This window comes from Pleurodeles waltl, chromosome 1_2 (assembly GCF_031143425.1).
Source record: "Pleurodeles waltl isolate 20211129_DDA chromosome 1_2, aPleWal1.hap1.20221129, whole genome shotgun sequence".
In the NCBI taxonomy this organism is placed as follows: Eukaryota; Metazoa; Chordata; class Amphibia; order Caudata; family Salamandridae; genus Pleurodeles; species Pleurodeles waltl.
In genome coordinates this window covers 491,847,032-491,871,417 of record NC_090437.1, presented here as the reverse complement: position 1 = coordinate 491,871,417, position 24,386 = coordinate 491,847,032, and the positions used below count along the sequence as shown (strand labels likewise).

At 43.5% G+C, this 24,386-nt stretch overlaps 1 protein-coding gene across 2 annotated transcripts in view; it reads left to right on the top strand.

Annotated features, from left to right (window-relative positions):
- TET2 (tet methylcytosine dioxygenase 2) overlaps positions 1 to 24,386 on the top strand; it is a 208,574-nt gene that overhangs the window by 171,159 nt on the left and 13,029 nt on the right. For both annotated transcript variants that reach the window (XM_069241407.1, XM_069241398.1), the window contains 3 exons: positions 4,044 to 4,133; positions 10,530 to 10,667; positions 19,327 to 19,675. In XM_069241407.1, the coding sequence (XP_069097508.1) occupies positions 4,044 to 4,133; positions 10,530 to 10,667; positions 19,327 to 19,675 (577 nt within the window). The remainder of the gene's footprint in view (positions 1 to 4,043; positions 4,134 to 10,529; positions 10,668 to 19,326; positions 19,676 to 24,386) is intronic.

The following is a 24,386-nucleotide window of genomic DNA, read 5'->3' as shown; positions in this document are numbered from 1 at the left end:
AATGCCAAAACTGCCACCAAGTTTGCGCCCCCCCCAGTCCTCTGGCAATGCACTGTGGTCCGGTATCTTTGCCTACGTTTTATTCCTCTCCTACTAATTCCATACGTGGTTAGGAAGTTGAGGCAAACATCCATCACTCTTATCCTGGTAGCTCTAACATGGGCCAGACAACCATGGTCCTTCCTCTTAGTCGAGGTAGCCATTTTCCCACACAAAATGCTCAATATCACAGTAAAGTCAGGCACCCAAACCCCAAGCAACTCAAGCTTGCGATTTGGCTCTGAAGTCATAGAATTTTGTTACTTTAGGTTACTACAGGAGTGCATGAACATGCTTAAAGAAGGATGTATACCCACCACACTCACCTGCTACACTGCTAAAAGGAAACATTTTGTGCATTACTGTATTCTAAACAATAATCCACTCACCTCCAAATTTCAGGACATTTTTTGTTATCAATTACACCTTAAAAAGTCGGGGTACTTTATACCTCAGTCAGAATGCACCTAGCTGCTATTGTGGCATACATGCAAAACCGAGAACACTTGTCTCTCTTCAAAATCCTTCTGATCAAAGCTTTCATGCAGTGCCGCAAGTGGATAATCCTACCTAGGGTACTCACTGCCCCAATCTGGAACCTTAACATTGTCCTTACCACACTAATGGGGTCACCCTTCGGGCCCATATATTCATGCCCCCTGCAGTTCCTCTTCTGGATGGTTGTCTTCCTCATCACAATCACCTTACTCAGACTCTTCAGTGAATTGCAGGCCCTCACTCTTCAGGAACCTTTTTACCAAGTACTCAAGGACAAAGTGGTTCTCTGAATCAATCCCAAGATTTGCCCAAGGTGGGCCCTCTTATTCACCTTAAACAATCTCTCTGTATTCTTCCTACAACCTGACTCAGTGGCTGAAAGAGCACTCTACACCCCTGAGGGTAAATGTGCTCTTATGTACTAATTCACAGGATCATACCCTTTTGTAAAATACAACAGCTGTTTGTATCTTTCACAAAGGAAAGGCCATTACAAAGGCGGGGAGTGCTAGGTGAATTGTTAAATCCATCCAGTCATGCTATATGAAAGCTAAAAGAACCCTGCCTTCCCATCCCAGACCACACTTCAATGCAGGGTGCTACTATGGCCTTCCTATGAAACATACCAATAGCAGACGTCTGTAAAGATGCCACTGGTCCATCCCACCCACTTTTACAAAACACTACTGTGTGGACTTCCTGTCAGGAGAGCAGGCCAGAGTTGGCCAAACTGTCCTCAGGACTTTATTTCAGACCTCTGCACCATCCACTGGCTAGCCACTACTTAGGGGAGTACTGCTATTCAGTCTGTGCACAGCTTGTGTATCAACAGCCACACGGAATATTTTACTGAATCTGTAAGCATCTGTTTGTTGCATGTAGTGCTGTACATTCACATGTGCCCACTCTCTCCCCTGGGATCCAGTGGTTGGTGCAGATAGCTTTCTCTTAATGCATTTCTTTCTACTTGCATGGTCAATTTTCTTCTCTGTACACATTACTCCATACTTACCCTCACCCGTTGGGTGAAAAACAATCTAACAATTGAGTCAATGACCATGCCAAGACCTTGTGACTTGAAAGACTTCTTTGAAGAAAAATACAACCTGCACCGTCCAAGCCCAAAACTAAAAGGCAGAAGTATGCACACCATGTGAATCCACAGCACTACGTGCAACGAACAGATGCTTACAGGGTAAGTAGCATATTGCTTTTATGCTTTTAGAAGTTGCACAGTGTTCGCTTTAGGCATTGCAGCATAGACAGCATTGACATCATTTTGTCCCTTTGGTGATAAATAGCCAAAATAACATGACCTAATTGTCAAAGCTGGAAATTATCAGTACTGCATTTATTTGGGCATGCAGTGTATGTTCGGAGTCAGAGGGGACCTCAAGATTTCTGCCACTACTATGATTTACAGTGGATATCAATGAAGATGTGTAGTATGGGAAGGTGATATTTCAAGGTTTTGTTTCTGAAGGGGAAGACCCAAAGATGAGCACTCAAATCTTACTATGGTTGAGCTGGAGGCAGATTTTTATGACATTCAGTCTTGAAGAACAAAAAGAAATATGCTTTAAAGGTGATCCTGAGAGAAGGATATGGTGTTGCTGAACATAAGCATGGATGTGACCAGTTTAAACAGAGGGAAGTGTTGAATATTAATGGCGAGAGACAGAATGATGCTATGGAAACTCCAAAGGTAAGAGTGGAGTGAGTGAGACGGTAGAAATTAGTTGAAAGCGATGACAACAGGAGATGAAGGGTGAAACAATGTGTAACTGTCTTGGGAAATCCTATTTACAGAGCGCAAGAGGCGAGGAAAGGTATGCTAGTTAACCATGTCAAAGGCAGAGAATGTCAAACTAATCCCAATCGCTGTTGGTGAACTCTGACTGGTGGTGAGGATGCAGAAGTTGGAGGTCTTCTGCATATTCCTGGAACTAGGATATTACCAACTTTCAATAATTTTGGCTAACAACAGATAAATGGCCTATGGAATTTTAAATAGGACGTGGATAAATGATAAGCCATTTGCGTTGTGATAAGGAACCTTTCTTCTGAGTAATAAGAATAAACTATTTTCTTAATAATGGTAGTGAGATCTAAATCACACACTCTAATGGCTGAAGCAGGATTAGTTGTCAGGAAGGAATGTGGAATACCTATTTGAAAGACAAGAAGGCATGGGCTTTTGGACCACCCCACTGACACAAAAAGCTCCTGTTGCGGTCAGAAGAGTTTATTGGTCGACGGTATCAAAGACTGCTGAAAAGCCCTAGAGCTGATATGCGCAGCTGCCCAAGACAATGCATCATTTAGAACCAACAGTAGTACAAACGATGAAAACCCATCTGTGCTGGGTCCAGAGAACCATGATTTTATTGAAAGTCAATTATGCTTTGTGACATTTTTCTAGATCTTTGCAGGAGTGGGCAGTAAAGAATTGTGCAAACTGCTTTAGGGTTCAACCAAGGCTTCTTCAATAGCAACCTACCTACTTAAAAGATATTGGGCCCATGCCCTGTACCATAGATTGTCCAATAATGATACATAATGGTATTGTCACGCAGCCTACGTATTTTAAATTTTGAACAGATAGACAACTGAAGGAAAACCTGACTTTAAAGAGAAGATGGAAGTCCTAACCTCTAATGCACACAACACTAGGGAAATTAAAAGTTAACTTGAGGCAATTGGGAAAACCTCCTTATTATTGGGGGACAGGAGAGTCTAATTCTCATACATATAGTAATGATTATATTTGAGGTTAGTAAGAAAAAAAGCGTTACAAGGGTCTTAAAAGGAATTTTATTTTTTGTTGCCATAGGACTGGTATGTTCTTTCACTACTGAGAACGTTTCTTTTTCTATATCAGGAGCAATAAGTAGTCAGGTAGAGTAATACTCAAATTTGATTTTTGTATATTTTCTTGTAGATTTTTAGTAGATGTGTATATCTGAGTTTATCGCAAAATGCATAGCCATGCCTCCATGCTCTTTCAGTCCTCATTTGGTTTAAGGGATACCAGGTCCTGTGCAAGCCAAAGAAATGCATCTGGTGCTAGTAAGTACTGATGGGGCAATTTAGGTCTCTTAACTAGGAACCAGCATAACATTTTAAAAATGGAATCTATGGCATACGTACTTTGTGACATGTAACAAAAATATAAAATTATATATTAGATGCATGATGCTATGTAAATAATAATGCCATATTCTACTTTAAAGACTCGAAAATCCCATGCAAGAACAGAGAATATTTAAGTACGTGCCAATAACAACTTGAGTTATTGGCAGGGTTGAGTTTTATGCCCCTCTGTAGGGATCTAACTTCACAACATTTTTGTAGTCGATGTTTAGGCTATGATATTTTGGCAGCACGGTATGACTATGCTCGATATCGTGACATACAGCCCTGTATAACTAGATTACATAAAATCAGAATGTTGCACAAGAACTAGATGTATGTTTTATATTTTTTATATATATTTCTTGAAACAGGAGGAACGGCTAGAAGCACGTCTGCAGAACCTGTCAACAATGATTGCTCCGACTTACAAGAAGATGGCACCCGATGCCTTCAACAACCAGGCAAGTTTAAGTACATTTCTAGATTGGGTACCTCTACAGTGTTTTGAACAGCATGCCTTTTCTTTGTTCATGTATTATGACCACAGACACTGACTGATGTGCAGTCTCTGGGCCACTGCTTGGAACTGTAAAAATCATTGCCACTATGAAATTGGATGTTTCTAAAAAGAATTTGCCTTCAAATCAATGTAATCATTCTTCCAAAGAAGTCTTCATGTTAAGGCACTAGGAAAACTGAGAAAGATAGAAGGGTTATATGCATGTCCTTGACAATTTTACAAAATAAAAATGTCCAGCATTTTCTATTAGATCTAATTAAAGAATGCTCTAGACCATGGCGGCCTATTCATTGAAGGGTTGGAGCTATGTTTTGTAGAGCAAATAGGCAGTGCCACAAATTAACAGTCTGTAGTGCATGTTTTGCCTCATCACATGTAGAATTTCATACACATGAGTTGGTGCAGGGACTTTTGGAAGCTAAATTCCCTCATGTCCTATTTTTAATATATATATTATTTTGCCCCAAGCAATAAGAGAAGCATCTTGTTTCCGCTGTATACAAAGTTGAGGTAGGGTGGTGTCAGAGGAGGAGTCTACCACTATATCTTCCATTAGTCAGACCCTCGACATGCCAGTGTCTTTACTTTGTTTTCATGGCACACAAAGCTCCTTTTGTACCTCTGGGTCCTGCCGCTGCACCATCCATAGCTCAGAAGACAGCATTCAGTGACTTGATCCTTGGCCTGTGTGCTAGTCTTCTCATTACCGCCCCACTGTGAGAAGGTATATATGTACACAGAGCAAATAAGAGGCAGGGAAGACCCCACCAATATTCTCCACTGAGAGAAGGCATACAGGAACACAGTAAACTTAGGAGGCAGTGAAGACGCCACCAACCCTCCACCAAAGAGGCAAGTGAGGAGGGGACAGGGGTGAGTGAGGCACTGAGCAAATGTTTGTTTTTGTGATTGTAAGTGCAAGTGTATGTGTGTGCATATCGGGATGCTAGCTAACTGGCTGTGCATGCGTGCAAGAGACTTGCATGGCAGGTGAGACTGCAAACTGCAGCTAAGCAAATTAGAGTATATTACGGTATCTTAAACTGGTTCTTGTACATGAGACTACATATGGACATGTGATTCTAAAACTTCTCCTATGAACTAAGCATTTGAAGTTGTTTCTGGCATACGAGGGTAGCCGTTATGTTACTGACACTTATTATAGCTCACAAATCACCCCAGAAGGGTTATCCCTGTGCTGTAGCACAGACACAGAGGACAAAAAAGAAGGAAGAAAGGGGTGGTTAGAAAAGCCATGTTTTGAGAAGTTTTTGGAATCACACTAGATCAGAAAACGCACAGATGTGCAATGGAAGTTTGTTCCAGTGATGCGGACCGAGATAAGAGAAGGGTCGGCCACCATACTTGTGGCAGAGCAAGAGCTGATGGTTGGATCTCAAATTCCGAACGGGGCAATAGAGAAAGAGTTTAGACCTCTGCCTGATATGGAATTATGTATCAGGCATAATAGCTTGAAGATGGCTCGTTTCCTGACAGGAAGACAATGCAGTGATCTTAGAGTAGGTTCTGATGGAGTGCGGGTGAGGGGATGTTTTCAGATAAGGTGAGCTGCAGTGTTCTAAACCACTTGTAATTTTGACAAAATTGATTCGTTAGCTGCTACCAATAGGGCGTTTCTATAGTCCAGGTAGCTAACCACAAGAGCCTGTATAAGGGTTATTTGTGTGTAAAGAGGCAGCCACTGAAACGCTGTTCTCAACATGTGCATTGAACAGGTACTGCATGTAGAACCCACCTGCTGTTTCATTGTCAGATTCTCATTGTTTAAGATGCCAAGGTTCTTAACGTAAAAGTTACTTACCTTCAGTAACGATATATCAGGTAGAGACATATCCTAGTTGCAGATTCCTTACCTTTGAATTTCCCCAGGCGTCAGTCTGAATCCGGATATTTTTCTTCGAGCAGTACCTCTGCGCACCGTCAGGTGGCATCGATCGACTCCATGAGCGTCGTTGGCATCGTGGTCGCTGTGATGGCGTTGCTGTCATATATAGGTGCCACCCAGGCGTGCTGTCAGTTTCTTTTCACGACTTTCCACACCAGTAGCTCGGAGCCATGAAGAACACAGAGTGGTAAGCCAAAACTAGGGCCCTTAAAGGGAACTCCCTGTCTCTAGAAATCAGTTCGCAAGGTGGGGAGGATGGGCGGGTCGGTAAGGAATCTGCAACTAGAATATGTCTCTACCAGATATATCGTTACCGAAGGTAAGCAACTTGTACATCTGATAGAGACTTCTAGTTGCAGATTCCTTGCCTTTGAATAGATACCCAAGCAATACCATGCCTGTTGGTGGGCTGCGAACCAAGATCACACCAAGAAGCCCTGCAGGACCGAACGGCCACAGTAGCCGTTCCTCCGGACCTGACTGTCCAGGCAATAGTGCTTGGTAAATGTGTGCAGAGATGCCCACGTTGCTGCCTGACAGATGTCCAGGACTGGAACACCAGTGCTAGGGCTGTGGTAGCAGCAATAGCTCTGGTGGAGTGAGCATTCAAACCTTCAGGGGGCTGCTTCTTAGCCAAAGCGTAGCACATTTTGTTGCAATAGAGGCCCCATCTTGAAATGGTCCTTTTCTGCACCGCCTTCCCCTTCTTTGCACCCACAAATCCCACAAAAAGTTGATCGTCCACCCGGAAGTCTTTGGTACGATCAAAATAGAACGCCAATGCTCTTTTGGTATCCAGGCGGTGGAGTCTCTCCTCTTCCTGTCAGTGATGGATGTGGGGGTGCATAAAAGGTAGGCAAAGCAATGGACTGCCCAACATGGAAGGGTGTCACTACTTTAGGTCGAAAAGAAGCCATTGTGCGAAGTACCACTTTGTCAGGATGTATTGCCAGGAAAGGTGGTTTAGATGAAAGAGCTTGGAGCTCACTTACTCTGCGGGCAGAGGTGATGGCAACTAAGAAGACAGCTTTGATGGTTAAGAGCCGTTAAGGGCAGTTGTGAAGCGGCTCAAATGGGGCACACATAAGGTATGTAAGACTAGGTTCAGATCTCATTGGGGCATGATGAATGGGATAGGAGGAAAAAGATGTGTGAGGCCTTTAAGAAACGTCCAAACAATGAGATATTTGAATAAAGAAGGTTGATCTGGTAACCTCAAGAAAGCAGAGATAGCTGAGAGATATCCCTTAATGATGCCCAGGGTAGACCCTTGTTGGGCAAGGGAAAGAATAAAGAGAAGAACTTGAGACAGAAACTTTAGATTTTCTAAAAAGAAAAGGATGGGATTGGTAAAAAAAAAAACATAGTTTTTCAAATATCAATACAGATATACGTAAATAAAATGTGTGTAGTTTCAGAACATTTTACGTTGTTTGACTCATGTACTTGAGTCATGATTCTTTTTGAACTGTGAACATTATTGCTCATTTTATGGCATTTACCTGCCCTACCTGCTTGCACTAAAGTTGCACCATATAAAGACTGACACAGCACCTCTTTTCACTGGCTGTCTCGCTTCAAATAAAAGCCACTCTGCATAACTGGCAATGCTGTCTACAACTGTAATCCCACTATGTAGCCCAAGCATTCCTACTCTGACTTAACTCATGTCAAGCACACCATGAGGTTCTTGAGATTACCAAAACAAGAAAACAATTTCTCATTTGCATACAATATCTGAAACAATCTTCTCCTCCATTGAGACTGCCATCTTTCTCAGAAAGATGAGTAAGACAAACTCTTTTCTTCTTCTTCCACCTCCCCTTTTTCTCAAATGTACCCTCATTTTGAGTAAACTTAAATCTGCACTACAAATGACAGCTCCCTTCTATTTTATGGTAAGTCATCGTGCTGTTGATGCCTACATGTTTGGCATTATGTACCTTCATTGCTTTTGTTAACATCAGTGTGAAAATTAGTAATCTGCTTCTCTGCACATGTGTGAGTTACGTATAGCCTTCTCCTTCACCCATGGTCTCGAAGCTCTATAAATACTCCCAATTCAGCAAAACAAAAAGACATATACAAGTTTATTTGTTTTCCATTTGATGAGGTAGTTAGGTTAAATGCCTTCAAACACACTATTTTAACTCATATTTTATCATAATTTTCTTGTGTGGAGGTGGGGGGAATCAAGATTTCCCCAGTACTGGTGGAGAGTTGTGCTTGCCCCGTATGAATTGCCTGCAAATTTTTAAGGCCCATTTTTTTAAATGCTCACTTATTTTCACATGTTCCATAACCTCTCGTCTGTCAAAGTTTCGATTTTTGTTTTAGGCGAAGGCACTAAAGAATAGTTTTCAATGTTCGACTTGCAGGAGGGACTTCAAAAAGTATTCAGAACTCTGGTTCCCTTATTTTTGCAAGTATGATTCATGGTAGTTCTGGGTTATTTTCAGTGACATATTACTTCTAGCTTTATTATATGTAACTCTCAGTACACCACTAGTTGTTTTAGGTTCCATCTTTAAAATGTTTTCTAAAAGTATGAATGCACCATGGCAACACAACTGTTATGTAATGTGTATTCGTAGAGCTCACTAGCACCTGAAAAGGTACCCCGGTGTTTAGCAGGTGTGTGTGCCTAGCTCTGCCTATAGTAGATTGGTTAATTGAAAAAACAGGTGTTCAGCTTCTTGTGCGAGAAGGAGTCCTGTGAAACGGGGGTGTCTGGGTGGTTGTTGGAAGGAGCTGCAACTGTTCAGGAAGGAGAGGCCTGAGTTCTTTAGGCCCGTATTTATATTTTTTTTAGCGCCGCATTTGCGCCGCTTTTTGACGCAAAACGGCGCAAACCTACAAAATACAATGGCATTTTGCAAGTTTGCGCCGTTTTTGCATCAAAAAAACGACGCAAATGCGTCGCAAAAAAAGTATAAATACGGGCCTTAGTGCCTTGAATGTGTGTATGAGGAGTCTGAATTGGGCACATTTGTGTAACTGGAATCAGTGTACTTCATTGAGGTGTGGTGTGATATGAGCTAAATGTGGAAGGTTGACTGCTGAGCTGTGAATGGTTTGTAGTCTTCTAGTGGGTTGCTTGGTGGTCACAGCATAGAGGGTCTTCCCACAGTCCAACTTGATGGTGACTCAAGTGTGATTGACAGTTTTTATAGTGTTACCTAGGAGCCTTTTGAAGATCAGATCTTCCTCAGCATCTTCAGGGTGTGTACGCAGGATGCAGCAATGGCATTGACTTGTCCAGTTTGCTATCAATAATTATTCCAAGATTCCTGGTGTGGGGTCTGGGTGTGAGTCTGAATTCAGCCGGCCACCAGTTGGAGTTCCATGGTGAGGTGTTCTTGCAGAAGATCACTACTTCTGTATTGTAGGTGTTGAGCTTAAGACAGTTGGCTTAAATCTAGTTAGCAATTTCGACCATGAAAGCAGTGAACTTGATTCATGTAGTGTTTGAGAGGGAGAGTATAAGTTGCATGTCATCTGTGTAGAAGTGGATGCTGATGCCGTTGGGCAGAGAGATCATGTATGCATTGAAGAGGATGGGGCTGGGCAATGAACCTTGAGGCACGCCTCAGATGAGTTTGCAGGCTTCCAAAGAAAAAGGTGCCGGGCTGACAACTTGCAGGGGTATGTCTGTGGTGGCGTGGGATGGGTATGATGAAATTGGTGAAGGCATGGTCTGTCGAGGTCTTAGTTGCTGGCTTGTCGACTGTGATGGTTAAGATTAAGGAGAAAGTCTGGCCCAATAGTTGTCTGCTACTGTGGGTGGATTCAGTAACATGCTGGGTGAGACCAAGGTTTCTGAGATTTTCTAGGAGGCCCATAGACTTTGAGTCAGTGTGGTCTTCTAAATGGAAGTTAAGGTCTCTGAGGAACATGCAGATGCTGATGATGAGGGGTGCTAAGAAGCCAGTGATGTAGCGGGTGGTCTGTATACAAAGGTTCTGTTGAAGTTGACTGATACATATATTGAACATGAGGTGTTCCATGTAGGTGGTGCAGCTGAGGGCATCCTTGAATAGGAGGGTGACTCCTCCTCCGGGCTTGGGCTGATTATCTTGTCAAATTATCTTGTAGCCAGAGGGCATGGGCTTAGCAATGTCTGGTCACTATTCTCTTAATTAATGCCACAAATCCCATAATATTTGAGCTTCTAACACCTATAATTAATAGTGTATAAAATAAAGGGATACAGATAGGGCTATTCTAGTGCTCTTGCACTATCATGAGATTAATATACATTAGCAGATGTTTCAGTGTTTGCTAAGTGCATTTATCTTGTGTGTTTTCTTCTTAATAAATACACCCTTTGAAAGAAGAGCGGGGGCTTGTGACTGAATCTTCTCACCTTTGAGAGAATTTTCACTATTGGTGAGCAATGTATCTTAGAATGAAAATGTCATTCTTTTTCAGGTTGAATATGAAAACAGAGCACTAGACTGCCGGTTGGGTTTAAAGGAAGGGCGTCCATTCTCTGGAGTCACTGCCTGCCTCGATTTTTGTGCACATTCCCACAGAGACCTGCACAACATGCAAAATGGAAGTACATTGGTAAGTCATGTACCCACTACTTTTGTTCGCTGTAGGCATCAATAAAGTTTGTTGCAAAACCTACATATATTAAAGAAAGCATGGAGGAGACACAACAGTGGCATCACATGTGTTGGAAGTAGGAGTGCACGGGGGTAGGGGGTGCTGCAGCATCCCCAAAATAACCGTGGAGTTCAGGTGAATGAGCAATAAAAATGCCTTTACATTTTATTTTTATTTTGTCACTTTTGCTGTGCGTTCAAAGCCAGATCCCACATCAAGTTATGTCTTGTGACAAATTGCTGCTTTTTCTTTTACCATGGATATTGGTGTGTTCGATGGCATCTGTCGCTGTAGATACACATGGTATGCATGAGCTCGCCATCTGGTGTTGGGTCGGAGTGTTACAAGTTGTTTTTCTTCGAAGAAGTGTTTTCGAGTCACGGGACCGAGTGACTCCTCCTTCTGTGCTCATTGCGCATGGGCGTGGACTTCATCTTCGATTGTTTTCTTTCCGCCATCGGGTTCGGACGTGTTCCTGTCGCTCCGGGTTTCGGAACGGAAAGATAGCTGAAAACTGAAGATTTTCGACGGTATCGTTGCGATCCGGTTCGAGATAGACACATACGACGACGCGTTTAACATCGAAGCGCTTCGGTACCCTTCGGGGTAGATTTCGGCACCCCGTCGGGGCCTAGTCGGCCCGACCGCGTGGAGAACAACGCCGATGGAACGGACCCCGTTTCGATTCTGCCCCGAATGCCACAACAAATATCCTTATACGGACCTACACTCGGTCTGTAACCTGTGCCTGTCACCCGAGCACAGCGAAGAATCCTGTGAGGCCTGTCGGGCGTTCCGGTCCCGAAAAACTCTGCGCGACCGTCGAGCGAGAAGACTGCAGATGGCGTCCACGCCAAAGGAGCGTCGACAGCTCGAGACAGAAGAGGAACAGGAGGAATCCTTTTCCATCCAGGATTCAGACTCCGACGAGCTAGACTCTACAAAAACTGTGAGTAAGACGTCGAGATCAGAACTTAAAAAAGGAAAGAAGGCCCAGGGGACGCCACTGCCAACCGGCCATGGCTCCACCCAAATTCTCGGTGACCAACAATCGGCACCGAAAAAGGCCCATTCAGTGTCGAGATCGTCCGACTTCGGTCGACACACCGGCACGCAGCCTCCTCGGGACCGAGAGAGTGCTAAACAGAAGCATCGACACCGAGAGTTCGGTGTCGACACGGATCGACGCCGAGACAGTGGCGCCGAAGACCATAGAGGCCAAGAATTTTCGGCACAGAAAAAGAGGAAGGTTACCTCGGAGCCGAAAAAACAATCAACAGGGTTTTCGGAGCCGAAAAAAGCGACATCAGACCCTGTTTCAGGCTCCTATACTGAAGAGCATTCTATGTCTTCACAAATGAAGAAACATAGATTTGAACAAGAACTGCAATCCACTGACGTGGATCACACGCAAAAGCGTATCTTTATTCAGCAGGGGACTGGGAAGATCAGTACCCTTCCACCTGTCAAACGAAAGAGAACGCTTCAGTTTACTCCTCAGCAACAAACAGCACAAAAGGTAACACCTCCTCCCTCGCCTCCACCTGTAACTCCGGCTTCGCCAACTTACACCCCGTCACATTCGCCAGCTCACACCGCCATGAGCCACGATGACCAAGATCAGGATGCGTGGGACTTGTACGACGCACCAGTGTCTGATAACAGCCCAGACACATACCCAACTAGGCCATCACCACCGGAAGACAGCACAGCCTACTCACAAGTGGTGGCTATGGCAGCACTATTCCATAATGTGGAACTACACTCGGAACAAGTAGAGGATGATTTTTTATTTAACACCCTCTCTTCAACCCACAGCTCCTACCAAAGCCTGCCGATGCTCCCAGGCATGCTACGCCATGCAAAGGACATTTTCAAGGAGCCAGTTAAAAGTAGGGCAGTGACGCCTAGGGTGGACAAAAAGTATAAGGCGCCTCCTACGGACCCTGTATTCATCACCTCTCAGCTGCCACCAGATTCTGTGGTGGTAGGGGCTGCCAGAAAACGGGCAAATTCACACACTTCTGGGGATGCACCTCCCCCAGATAAAGAAAGCAGGAAGTTCGATGCAGCCGGGAAGAGGGTTGCTGTCCAAGCAGCAAACCAGTGGCGCATCGCAAATTCACAAGCGCTGCTAGCGCGATACGACAGAGCCCACTGGGATGAGATGCAGCATCTCATTGAACATCTCCCAAAAGATCTGCAAAAAAGAGCAAAACAGGTTGTTGAGGAGGGTCAAAACATTTCAAACAATCAAATACACTCCTCCATGGATGCAGCAGACACGGCCGCAAGAACCATTAATACGTCGGTTACCATCCGTAGGCACGCATGGCTCAGAACGTCTGGATTCAAGCCAGAAATTCAGCAGGCAGTGCTTAACATGCCAGTAAACGAAAAACTTCTGTTCGGTCCGGAGGTCGACACAGCCATAGAAAAGCTCAAGAAGGACACTGCCAAGGCCATGGGCGCACTCTACTCCCCGCAGAGCAGAGGATCTTATAACACCTTCCGCAAAACACCTTTTAGAGGAGGGTTTCGGGGTCAGGCCACACAAGCTAGCACCTCACAGTCTGCACCGCCCACCTACCAGGGACAGTACAGGGGAGGTTTTCGGGGCCAGTATAGAGGGGGGCAATTCCCTAGGAATAGAGGAAGATTTCAAAGCCCCAAAACCACTACCAACAAGCAGTGACTCACACGTCACTCACCCCTCCCACACAACACCAGTGGGGGGGAGGATACGTCAAAATTACGAAGCATGGGACAAAATAACTACAGACACATGGGTCCTAGCAATTATCCAACATGGTTATTGCATAGAATTCCTGCAATTCCCTCCAGACATACCACCAAAATCACAAAATTTATCAAAATACCATTCACAGCTTCTAGAGATAGAAGTTCAAGCACTACTGCAAAAAAATGCAATAGAATTAGTACCAAGCACACAAATAAACACAGGAGTTTATTCACTGTACTTCTTGATACCAAAAAAGGACGAAACACTGAGACCAATTCTAGACCTCAGAGTAGTAAACACATTCATCAAATCAGACCACTTTCACATGGTCACACTACAAGAAGTGTTACCATTGCTCAAAAAACACAACTACATGACAACCCTAGACCTCAAAGACGCATATTTCCATATACCAATACATCAATCACACAGGAAATATCTAAGGTTTGTATTCAAAGGAATACATTACCAATTCAAAGTATTGCCATTTGGTTTAACAACCGCTCCAAGAGTATTCACAAAATGCCTAGCAGTAGTCGCTGCACACATCAGAAGGCAGCAAATACATGTGTTCCCGTATCTAGACGACTGGCTAATCAAAACCAGTTCGCTCACACAATGCTCAAACCACACAAATCAAGTCATACAAACCCTATACAAACTAGGGTTCACCGTCAACTTTGCAAAATCAAACATTCTGCCAAGCAAAGTACAGCAATATCTAGGAGCCATAATAGACACGACAAAAGGAGTAGCAACGCCAACTCCACAAAGGATCCAAAATTTCAACAGAGTCATTCAACACATGTCTCCAAACCAAACAATACAAGCAAGAACAATACTACAGCTCCTAGGCATGATGTCCTCATGCATAGCCATTGTCCCAAACGCAAGACTGCACATGAGGCCCTTACAACAGTGCCTAGCCTCACAGTGGTCTCAAGCACAGGGTCACCTTCTAGATCTGGTGTTGCTAGACCGCCAAACTTACCTCTCGCTTCTATGGTGGAACAGTATAAATTTAAACATAGGGCGGCCTTTCCAAGACCCAGTGCCACAGTACGTAATAACAACAGATGCTTCCATAACAGGGTGGGGAGCACATCTCAATCAACACAACATAAGAGGACAATGGAACATGCATCAAACAAAACTGCATATAAATCATCTAGAATTATTAGCAGTTTTTCAAGCACTAAAAGCTTTCCAACCAATCATAACCCACAAATACATCCTTGTCAAAACAGACAACATGACAACAATGTATTATCTAAACAAACAAGGAGGAACACATTCAACGCAGTTAAGCTTGTTAGCTCAAAAAATATGGAAGTGGGCAATCCACCATCAAATTGGTCTAATAGCACAGTTTATTCCAGGGATCCAGAATCAGCTGGCAGACAATCTCTCTCGAGATCACCAGCAAGTCCACGAATGGGAAATCCACCCACAGATTCTGAACACCTACTTCACACTCTGGGGAACACCACAAATAGACTTATTTGCAACAAAAGAGAACGCAAAATGCCAAAGCTTCGCGTCCAGATACCCACACAAGCAATCCCAAGGCAATGCCCTATGGATGAACTGGTCAGGAATATTTGCTTACGCTTTTCCTCCTCTCCCTCTCCTTCCTTACCTAGTAAACAAATTGAGTCAAAACAAACTCAAACTCATTTTAATAGCACCAACGTGGGCAAGACAACCCTGGTACACAACACTGCTAGATCTGTCTGTAGTACCACACATCAAACTGCCCAACAAACCAGATCTGTTAACGCAACACAACCAACAGATCAGACACCCGGACCCAGCATCGCTGAATCTAGCAATCTGGCTCCTGAAATCCTAGAATTCGGACACTTACAACTTAGCCAAGAGTGTATGGAAGTCATAAAGCAGGCCAGAAGGCCATCCACTAGACACTGCTACGCAAGTAAGTGGAAAAGATTTGTTTGGTACTGCCATCATAATCAGATACAACCACTAGACGCAACTCCAAAACATATAGTAAATTACTTGCTCCATTTACAAAAAACAAAGCTAGCCTTCTCTTCTATTAAAATACACCTTGCAGCAATATCTGCATACCTGCAAACTACCTATTCAACTTCCTTGTATAGGATACCAGTTATCAAAGCATTCATAGAAGGGCTTAAAAGAATTATACCACCAAGAACACCACCTGTTCCTTCATGGAACCTAAACGTGGTTCTAACAAGACTCATGGGCCCACCTTTCGAACCCATGCACTCTTGCGGAATACAATTCCTAACCTGGAAAGTTGCCTTTCTCATCGCCATTACATCTCTAAGAAGAGTAAGTGAAATTCAAGCGTTCACAACACAAGAGCCTTTTATACAAATACATAGAAATAAGGTCGTCCTACGACCTAATCCAAAATTTTTACCAAAAGTTATTTCACCATTCCATCTAAATCAAACGGTAGAACTACCAGTTTTTTTCCCACAGCCAGATTCTGTGGCTGAAAGAGCACTACATACATTAGATGTCAAAAGAGCATTAATGTACTACATTGACAGAACAAAAAACATCAGAAAAACTAAGCAGCTATTTATTGCATTCCAAAAACCTCATGCAGGTAACCCAATATCAAAACAAGGTATAGCCAGATGGATAGTTAAATGCATCCAAATCTGCTACCTTAAAGCAAAAAGACAACTGCCCATTACTCCCAGGGCACATTCAACAAGGAAAAAAGGTGCTTCAATGGCCTTTTTAGGAAACATCCCAATGCAGGAAATATGTAAGGCAGCCACTTGGTCTACGCCTCACACATTCACCAAACACTACTGTATAGATGTGCTATCCGCACAACAAGCTACAGTAGGTCAAGCTGTATTAAGAACTCTATTTCAGACAACTTCTACTCCTACAGGCTAAACCACCGCTTATGGGGAACTAACTGCTTACTAGTCTATGCATACCATGTGTATCTACAGCGACAGATGCCATCGAACTGAAAATGTCACTTACCCAGTGTACATCTGTTCGTGGCATCAGTCGCTGAGATTCACATGGACCCACCCACCTCCCCGGAAGCCTGTAGCAGTTCAGAAGTTACCTTCAATTTTGTACATTTGTATATATATTATTTAATCCTTTAATAGGTACATACTTACATTTTTCATTGCGCGGGCACTATTACTATAGTACAACTCCTACCTCACCCTCTGCGGGGAAAACAATCGAAGATGGAGTCCACGCCCATGCGCAATGAGCACAGAAGGAGGAGTCACTCGGTCCCGTGACTCGAAAACACTTCTTCGAAGAAAAACAACTTGTAACACTCCGACCCAACACCAGATGGCGAGCTCATGCATACCATGTGAATCTCAGCGACTGATGCCACGAACAGATGTACACTGGGTAAGTGACATTTTCATTACTTTTCTTTTGCGGACTACAAAGTTTGAAGGTTTTAGAAAGCCAACTATCTGACAATCTTGCAGAGGCTTAGTGAGTAGGAAAAGAATGGTTGTAGGATGTTGGTTTGTGTCTAACACAGATAAATTAAATACCTGTAAAATAACTGCACAGATATTTTAAAATATTTCAGCAGATATGAAAGCACAAATGAAGCACATTTTTAGTAATTCTGAGTTTGGTAATAAAGGTTTTAATAGGATCAAAACAAATAAAGGCACTTTACTTCTTGATGTGTACATGGTAAAAAATGTGATGAAAATTGATTTCAACACATTATTTGTGTGATACATAACTTTATAAGTAAAACTGCATGTCAGTGTGAATTTAGTGGCTTTCTCAATGGAAACTGTGAAGTCTATAAATTAAGGTGCACTACCACACCATGCTTTAGTAATACATTTGCAACAGTATGCTCCAAAATGCACCACCAGCCACATACCACCCCTTACCACTCTCCGGCTGCTTGAGCATGGCTGATTTGCTATATTTGTTCTTTGTATGATGCTTGAATTTTGCAGTCCTTAGGATATTAGTGATATAATATTGATGCCACCAACCCCGCACCACTACGTGGCATCATCGAAATCTCCTGCCAGGCAATGCATTTTAGGGCATGTGAGGGGACACATGACAAGCAATATTGACTAGAGCTGCCTGCCATAAAGAAACCACAAGAGGACAGGCAGTGCCTAAGGACACAGTGAAGTAGAACTTGGCTGTTTAGGCCACAGGACTGTAAACGCAACCCCGAATGAATAAGTATTAGGCATATTTTCTTATAATGAATATCCAAGAATGTTATTTATGTATGTTGTTCGTTCTGATAACCCAACCGTACTTTGCCATTCAGTGGTTCAATAAGCCTAGCCATGAAGAGTGGCACAACCCTGGTGGAAGCCGAGGCGGTCACATGGCCACAATGCACCCATCCATCAGATTTCTAACAGGCAAGGAAAGCAGACTGCTCTCCTGTGCTCCACCTATACCTAAAGACCTGCTCCTCTGGGGAGTTGCCCACCTAACGCCTCCAACTCCGATAGAGGCTGCTTTGCGGCGCTAACCTTGAAGTGGATAAGTGGAAACGTGGATGCTATCATGTTTTGCTGTATGTATATTGCAAAAAGCATCTGGTTACATGAAGAATGTAGGTTCTACATTCACAGTCTGCTACCAACAGGGAGCTTTACTTGTTTGTCCAGCTCCTGCTGACCCCATAACACTCTCTGTTTACCTGTGACTGAAAATCTGCTCTGTTAGTCACTCGGAATTCGTCAGTATATTCACTAATCAGCTGGTGGTATAAATTGTCTGAACACGCACGTAGGTGGACAGGTTAAACTGTTGAAAAGTATGAGCCAATAGTACTGCAGACGAGCCAGTAAAACTGGTGTCAAGGGATGCTTTTGAGGTTAATCCAGTAATAACTACTATATTGCTATTTCACAAAACAATTTTGAACAATCTGAAATACATTCATTACAAATATGATTACAATAGATTTCTGACTTTGGGGGGGCTGACAAATATCCCAGGTAGTACTGATGAGGATATATGCAAGTGTCTGGATTTCGACAAGAATCGCCCTGCCTATTACAGCTAATGAAGTGAGCTGCGGCATGTTCAAAGGCTTTAAATGGAGCCAGTAAGGATCATAGCCTGTCCAGAGACCACCACAATAACCCAGTTTTAACAAGACTCTGAATTAGGACGAAGTACAAAACCATAGGAATAAAGGAATGACCTAACTCCAGTTACTAAAATTAGAATTGGTGTGACTTTTTGCATGATGGAGACAGTTCAAAGCAAGTTCACCAATCTGTGTTTCGCTAGGCAGCTTGCAAACACATTACAGCAGTAAAAGCAGTGACTGCAAAGTCACTATAAAGTCATCTACTTGGAGGACTCTTAACTCAATTTGGAGCCTGTCAGCACCACCGAATCCAGTCATCCTTCCTCAAAGATTTTTAGACACTATCCAAGATCCACTGTAGTCCAAGGTACATCCCAAAGTTAAAGACAGAAGGAACTTCCTCGATTACCTTTCTGTGGTTGAGAGCTTTAAGATTGCAGAAGCGGTACACTGTGGATCATTGCTTACTCAATAGTGTGTGACACCGGGCAATGGCAAGCATGCAGTCACCACAGTCTCCTCAAAAGTTGCTCTAATACAGAACCAGTTCCCACTACCCTTGTGGGGGAACCAGGAGGAGTGAAAAGTGCCTGCAGGGTCTGTTGGAACGACCTGGTCCCGGGAAAAGTCAACCCTTAATCAGAGTTCATTTGTTAGATGCCCTTCTGACCCCTTTTAGTATCAACAAGACTGTGCTGAGTGTTCACGAACTGACTATATATTTTTTACAATCATCAGAATTAAGTTCATGAATGCCTTTTAAACTCTTAATCCTTATTTATTGTCCCTATTAGGTATGCACTCTGACCAGAGAAGACAACCGTGAAATTGGAAAAATACCGGAAGATGAGCAGCTCCATGTGCTACCCTTGTACAGAGCTTCCTCTGTGGATGAATTCGGAAGTGCTGAGGGGCAGGAAAAGAAGATAGAGAGCGGTGCCATCCAGGTCTTGCACTCCTTTCGTAGGAAAGTAAGGAAGCATTCTGAGCCAGTCAAGACCTGCAGGCAGAAGAAGCTGGAAGCCAAGAGAGCAGCAGCAGAACGGCATGCAGCTCTACAGAATGGGTCCATCAAAAGTGAAAAGGAAAAGCAGCCTCGCCAGAAGCATGCAGAGTCGGCTGGTCATGCTAAGCATCTAGCAGGTAATTTGTTTATTTAGTTGTAGTTTCAATAAGCGTGAAACAGGTTACCAGGGCAACGGAGAGCTTCAGATAAATGCTCCTCCAGTAAATTACCTAGACTTTATACATAAAAAATAAATGGAAGACAAGATAGGTGGTGCAAATACCTAAAACAAAACGAGTTTTCATAGTCTAGGCAGATAACTTCGCAGTGATGTTATATATTTTAAGCCGATAATTAGGGGCTGCTCAGTCGTCTTCATAGAGGAAGGGTGGAATCATGAAGTGCATTGCACATTACAGAATAAATCACCGTACTAGTAGAGTAAGACATAAAAGAGAAATTATACAAACCCAAGCAAAACAATTAGGGCTTTATTATGAGAGCCCCTGTAATTCCAATAAGGCTAGTAACACGGGTCACCAGCCCCGTCAGAATTACGAGATCTGCAGTAACTCCGTGGTGCCAGTGCATTTCTCCCAGACACTTTGGCTGCAGTGCGGAAAGCAGCTAAAAGATGGAATTGAAACTCCACGGAGAAATTAGGAATGACCGGGGAATCAGGTGCAGTAGTCCTGATTACAGTTATCTCTGGTCTGGTATTCTTGCACCTGTATTTTCGGGGTCTGGAAACACAAGACCTGATTTTAGTGGCTGAAAACAGTGGTGTAACATTAGCCCAGTGGGGGGAGGGGGTGTGTGTGTGTAAGGGAGTTGACCCAGATCCAGGAGGCCCCCTCAGCACAGTACACTGTGCACGTGCCTGAGAGCGCCTGACTCTGGTGTGTGGAGTCTTAGTGGGGGAAGGGCACCATGTACTTGGCAGGGGCCCCCCTAATGTTTTGTTACACCACTGGCTGCAAAGTCTGGGTGTAAAATCATAATGGAAAGGTTGCTACGAAGCCTGGACTGGTTCTCCAACCCCTTTCCCACCCTCAGCCAAGGCTCCTGCCTGCCAGGCAACATTCTCCTCTACCACCCCTTCCTCCAACCCTTAACAACCTCTCTCTTGCCCTACCCTGCATAGGAATACTTGCAACCATTTACAACCTGCTCAAAGGAGGAGGTAAATGTTTGTGTTAAGCCCGTTAGAATCAGGAATACAGCACCTAATTCAGCCTGATAAATAGGGGGTTCAGTCCACACAGTTATTCCAGATTTTGTGGATTCCAATTCACAATTGCAGGAATTCCATGTGGAGATTCTGACTGGTATCAGAAATTCTAGCCACTGAACCACACATAGGATTCCTCACAACTCTTAATCGGGGCCACTGTGGTTACATATTATAAATTAGTTTATCAGGAGCTTAAGGTCTAACGCCTGAGGTCTGTTAAAGGGGGATAGACAGTTATCTGCACAGTATCCTCTCTGGTACAGACCTGCAAATGTTGCAAATCTATATAGAGTGGTTCCCATGCAATATTATGTTGTAAGTAACCAGGGGTTAGTCCTCCCCTATGACGGAGAGTGTCGCCCCCTCCCCCCCCACACCTCCAGCCAGCAGCAGCAGCAGCAAACCTTTAAAAATAAAATGATAATAAACTATGTTTATTAACATTTTATTTTTAAGGGGGCGAGGCATGGGGGATGACAGCCATAGAGGGGCGTGTGCGTTTGGCCGGCCATCTAGGGCCGGCCAAACACACATGCGCACTGTACTCTCTCTAGCGCAGCACTGTGTTGCCAGGTTGGAGAGAACAGGCCCAGGCTCTCAGTCTGCCTTTAAGTGCCCAGCGAGGGCACTCCAGCCAGTCATAACGCTGCTCTGAGCAATGTCATGATTGGCCGCAGGCTGGGAGCCTCTGCCTGCAGTGCAGTGGAAGTGCATTTAAGGTAAGTTTTAATTTTTTTAATATTTTCTTTTCATCATTTTGTTCACCTCCGCCCTGCCACTTTGCCCAGTCACCAGCCGCGACTGGAAGTAACAACTAGATTTGTTGTAATATGTTTCTTGGAATATGTCCAACATTATAACCAGATAATTAAAGTTTAAGTCTCGTTAGTGAAACATGACATGTCTTTGCAGCAGGATATATTTAGGATATTTATTTTCATAGGATGTGGGGCTGTAGGTACACATGCTCTACATGCTCCTGGCTTGTAGTGTTGGGCCTGGACATTTGCACCTGGTTTATTTTCGAAGATGTTCCATTGAGGAGACCTGTTGTGACTCCTTCATTGGGTCACAATATTCTAAGGCACGGGCTCCACCTCAGATTGATTTCCTATACCTTCAGACTCAGATGTTCCAGTATGCAGGTCCGGGACAGACATATTCATTGCTGGATTCTTCAGTGCCAGCTACTTGTGCTTAGATCCCCATGACCAGAAAATATCACTGGGCCCATCAAGAGTTTTCTCTGTGATACCTGGGATGCCTTCCCAGACGGACACTGACCGTTATCCCTTGATACACTGTGCACAAGGAGCTCTACCCTTTGAAAATCATTAATCTCTTTTGGTTTGCATCTTTGGCAATGCACTTAGAGCAAGAGTATTGAACACACACACTTCAATTTTGCGCTAGGTGTAAATTCAAATACCACTGGGAGCAACTAACAAGGTGTCTGAAATCTTTGCCTATCTGTAATGCACAGTGAAACGTCCTGGGATTCCCGTCATGTCCTGTGCCCCCAGAACCAGAGACAATGGCAGTGGGCTTCACAATACATTACAGCAGCACAATTCCCCTGAGACTCCCAGCATCTTTTGTAGCACTGCCCAACAACAAAAAGAACAGGGTGGCCCCATCTGGCATCCCGGTGGACCCAAAGCCCTCTTTTGGGAAGCATCTGAGGCATACCTCAAGATGAAGCAGGTGCCACCTCGGGCCACAGACCTGAAAACAAGGTCGACTCCCCAGGCTTTGTCAGTGCCACAAGGTCAGTATTGACCCTGAAACTAACCTCTCACCAAGGTAGAGCACCGCACCAGAGGCCTGAAAGTCTAATATGCGGTTAATTCAAACATATCCTGTGAATTTAATGCAAAAGTAGCCGACATGCAAGCAAAGCAATAATTGATAGTGGCGGGTTTTACAGGCTAGAGCATCCACCCAAATCATGTTGGATAATATAATGCTGAATGTTTTAGGTTACCCACATATATATTTATAGACTTTTTCCTCAATGCAAGTAAATGGAAGCAAAAAATGTGATCGAAATTGTTACTTTAAGCTAAACCAACTGACATGCAGAAGGTAGGAGCAGCTCATAAGAAAGAAAGTGAGAAGTAATTGAAACAAGATAAAATAATGGAAACAAACGAGGTTCATCTGGTTCCTCAAATCGACATATGCGGTGCCAGTTTTAAAATGTGACTGTTTACTGCAAGATGGAGAGATAAGTCCAAGTGATTGGCAATAAATAAAATGGCTTCTAAACCTCGGAAATACTTGCAAATTAGCAGGCATGTTATGATAGTATATTCTTTAGTTTGGTACAAAAAAACATCAAAATTCAAGGATGAATTGTGTCAGTACATGTTGTGGCACATTCAGTTATTTGTATAGTCATAATGGTGCAGCATCATTAAGGCACAGAAATGTCTGATTTTACTTTCTTAGGCCCCCCGCCCATATAAGCCAGAAGGTAAAATCTTTTACAATATTTTCAGAGGTCTACAAAAGATTTACCTTTGTGAATAAGAAAATTGGGTCCTGGGGCTCACAGAACACGGCACTATGGCATAAAACAGCAAACATAATTTTAGTGCCATATCTCCGCTTGTAATTCTTGTAGGGCTGATGGAGGAAGAGCAGACCTCTAGTAAACTTGTAACGAGCATCACAAGCTGATCAGGCGCGCCCATTTAAAACACTTATGTGGGTATGATTGACCTTGAAAAAGCCGCATCCTGTATGTTGGTTTTTAAGCTTGCACATCAGTGGAGATTAAGGGCAGGGGCATCTTGAGCCTGCTTTAGCAGCTACAGTGGAGGTGGATGGGCCTCTTCTGTCTGCAACTGTGCCTATAAAAGCTCGTAATTAACCATATAAGTGAGAAAGAAAGAAAGATGGGTTGATAGAAAAAGGAAAGAAGGATGGCTGTGCGAATGGACGAGTGGGTGAAAGTATGGGAGGGTGAAAAAATGAATTGAGTGGGTGAAAGAGTGGATGAAAGGGTGGGTGAAGGATTTGATGGGTGAAAGAATGAATAGATGAGTGGGTGAATGGGTGGGTGGGTGAAAGGGTGGCAGAGTAAATGGAAATCTGAGAGGATGGGTGAAAGTGTGGCAGAGCAAATGGATATTTGAGAGGATGGATAGATGGATGGGTTGAAGGATGGTGGAGTAAATGGAAATCTAGGGGGATGGAATGAATTATGGATGGGCAAAAATATCAACTGATGGATGAAAGGCTTTATTGATGGACAAGTAGGTCAAATAATACATTATGGGAGTATGTATGTATGGATACATGCATCAATGATGGGGGTGTGAATGGAATGGTGAAAGACAGTGATGGATGAAATAATAAATGGATGACAGAACATAGTGGTAATATGGTGGCTATCAGCAGGTGAGTAGAAGTGTTGAAAGGATGAATGGATAGATGCTTGAAAGAGACAATGGAACTTTTGTTGTGATGGTCGGGCTCACTTGCTTTGCTCATTTGATGCCATCAGAGCTTTGGTTCAAAGTGGGGGGTACTTTAATTTTCTGGCTACTCCCTGAAGGGAGAGCAAATTAAAAAAAATCAAATTATTTTCACCACATTAAAATGAGTCG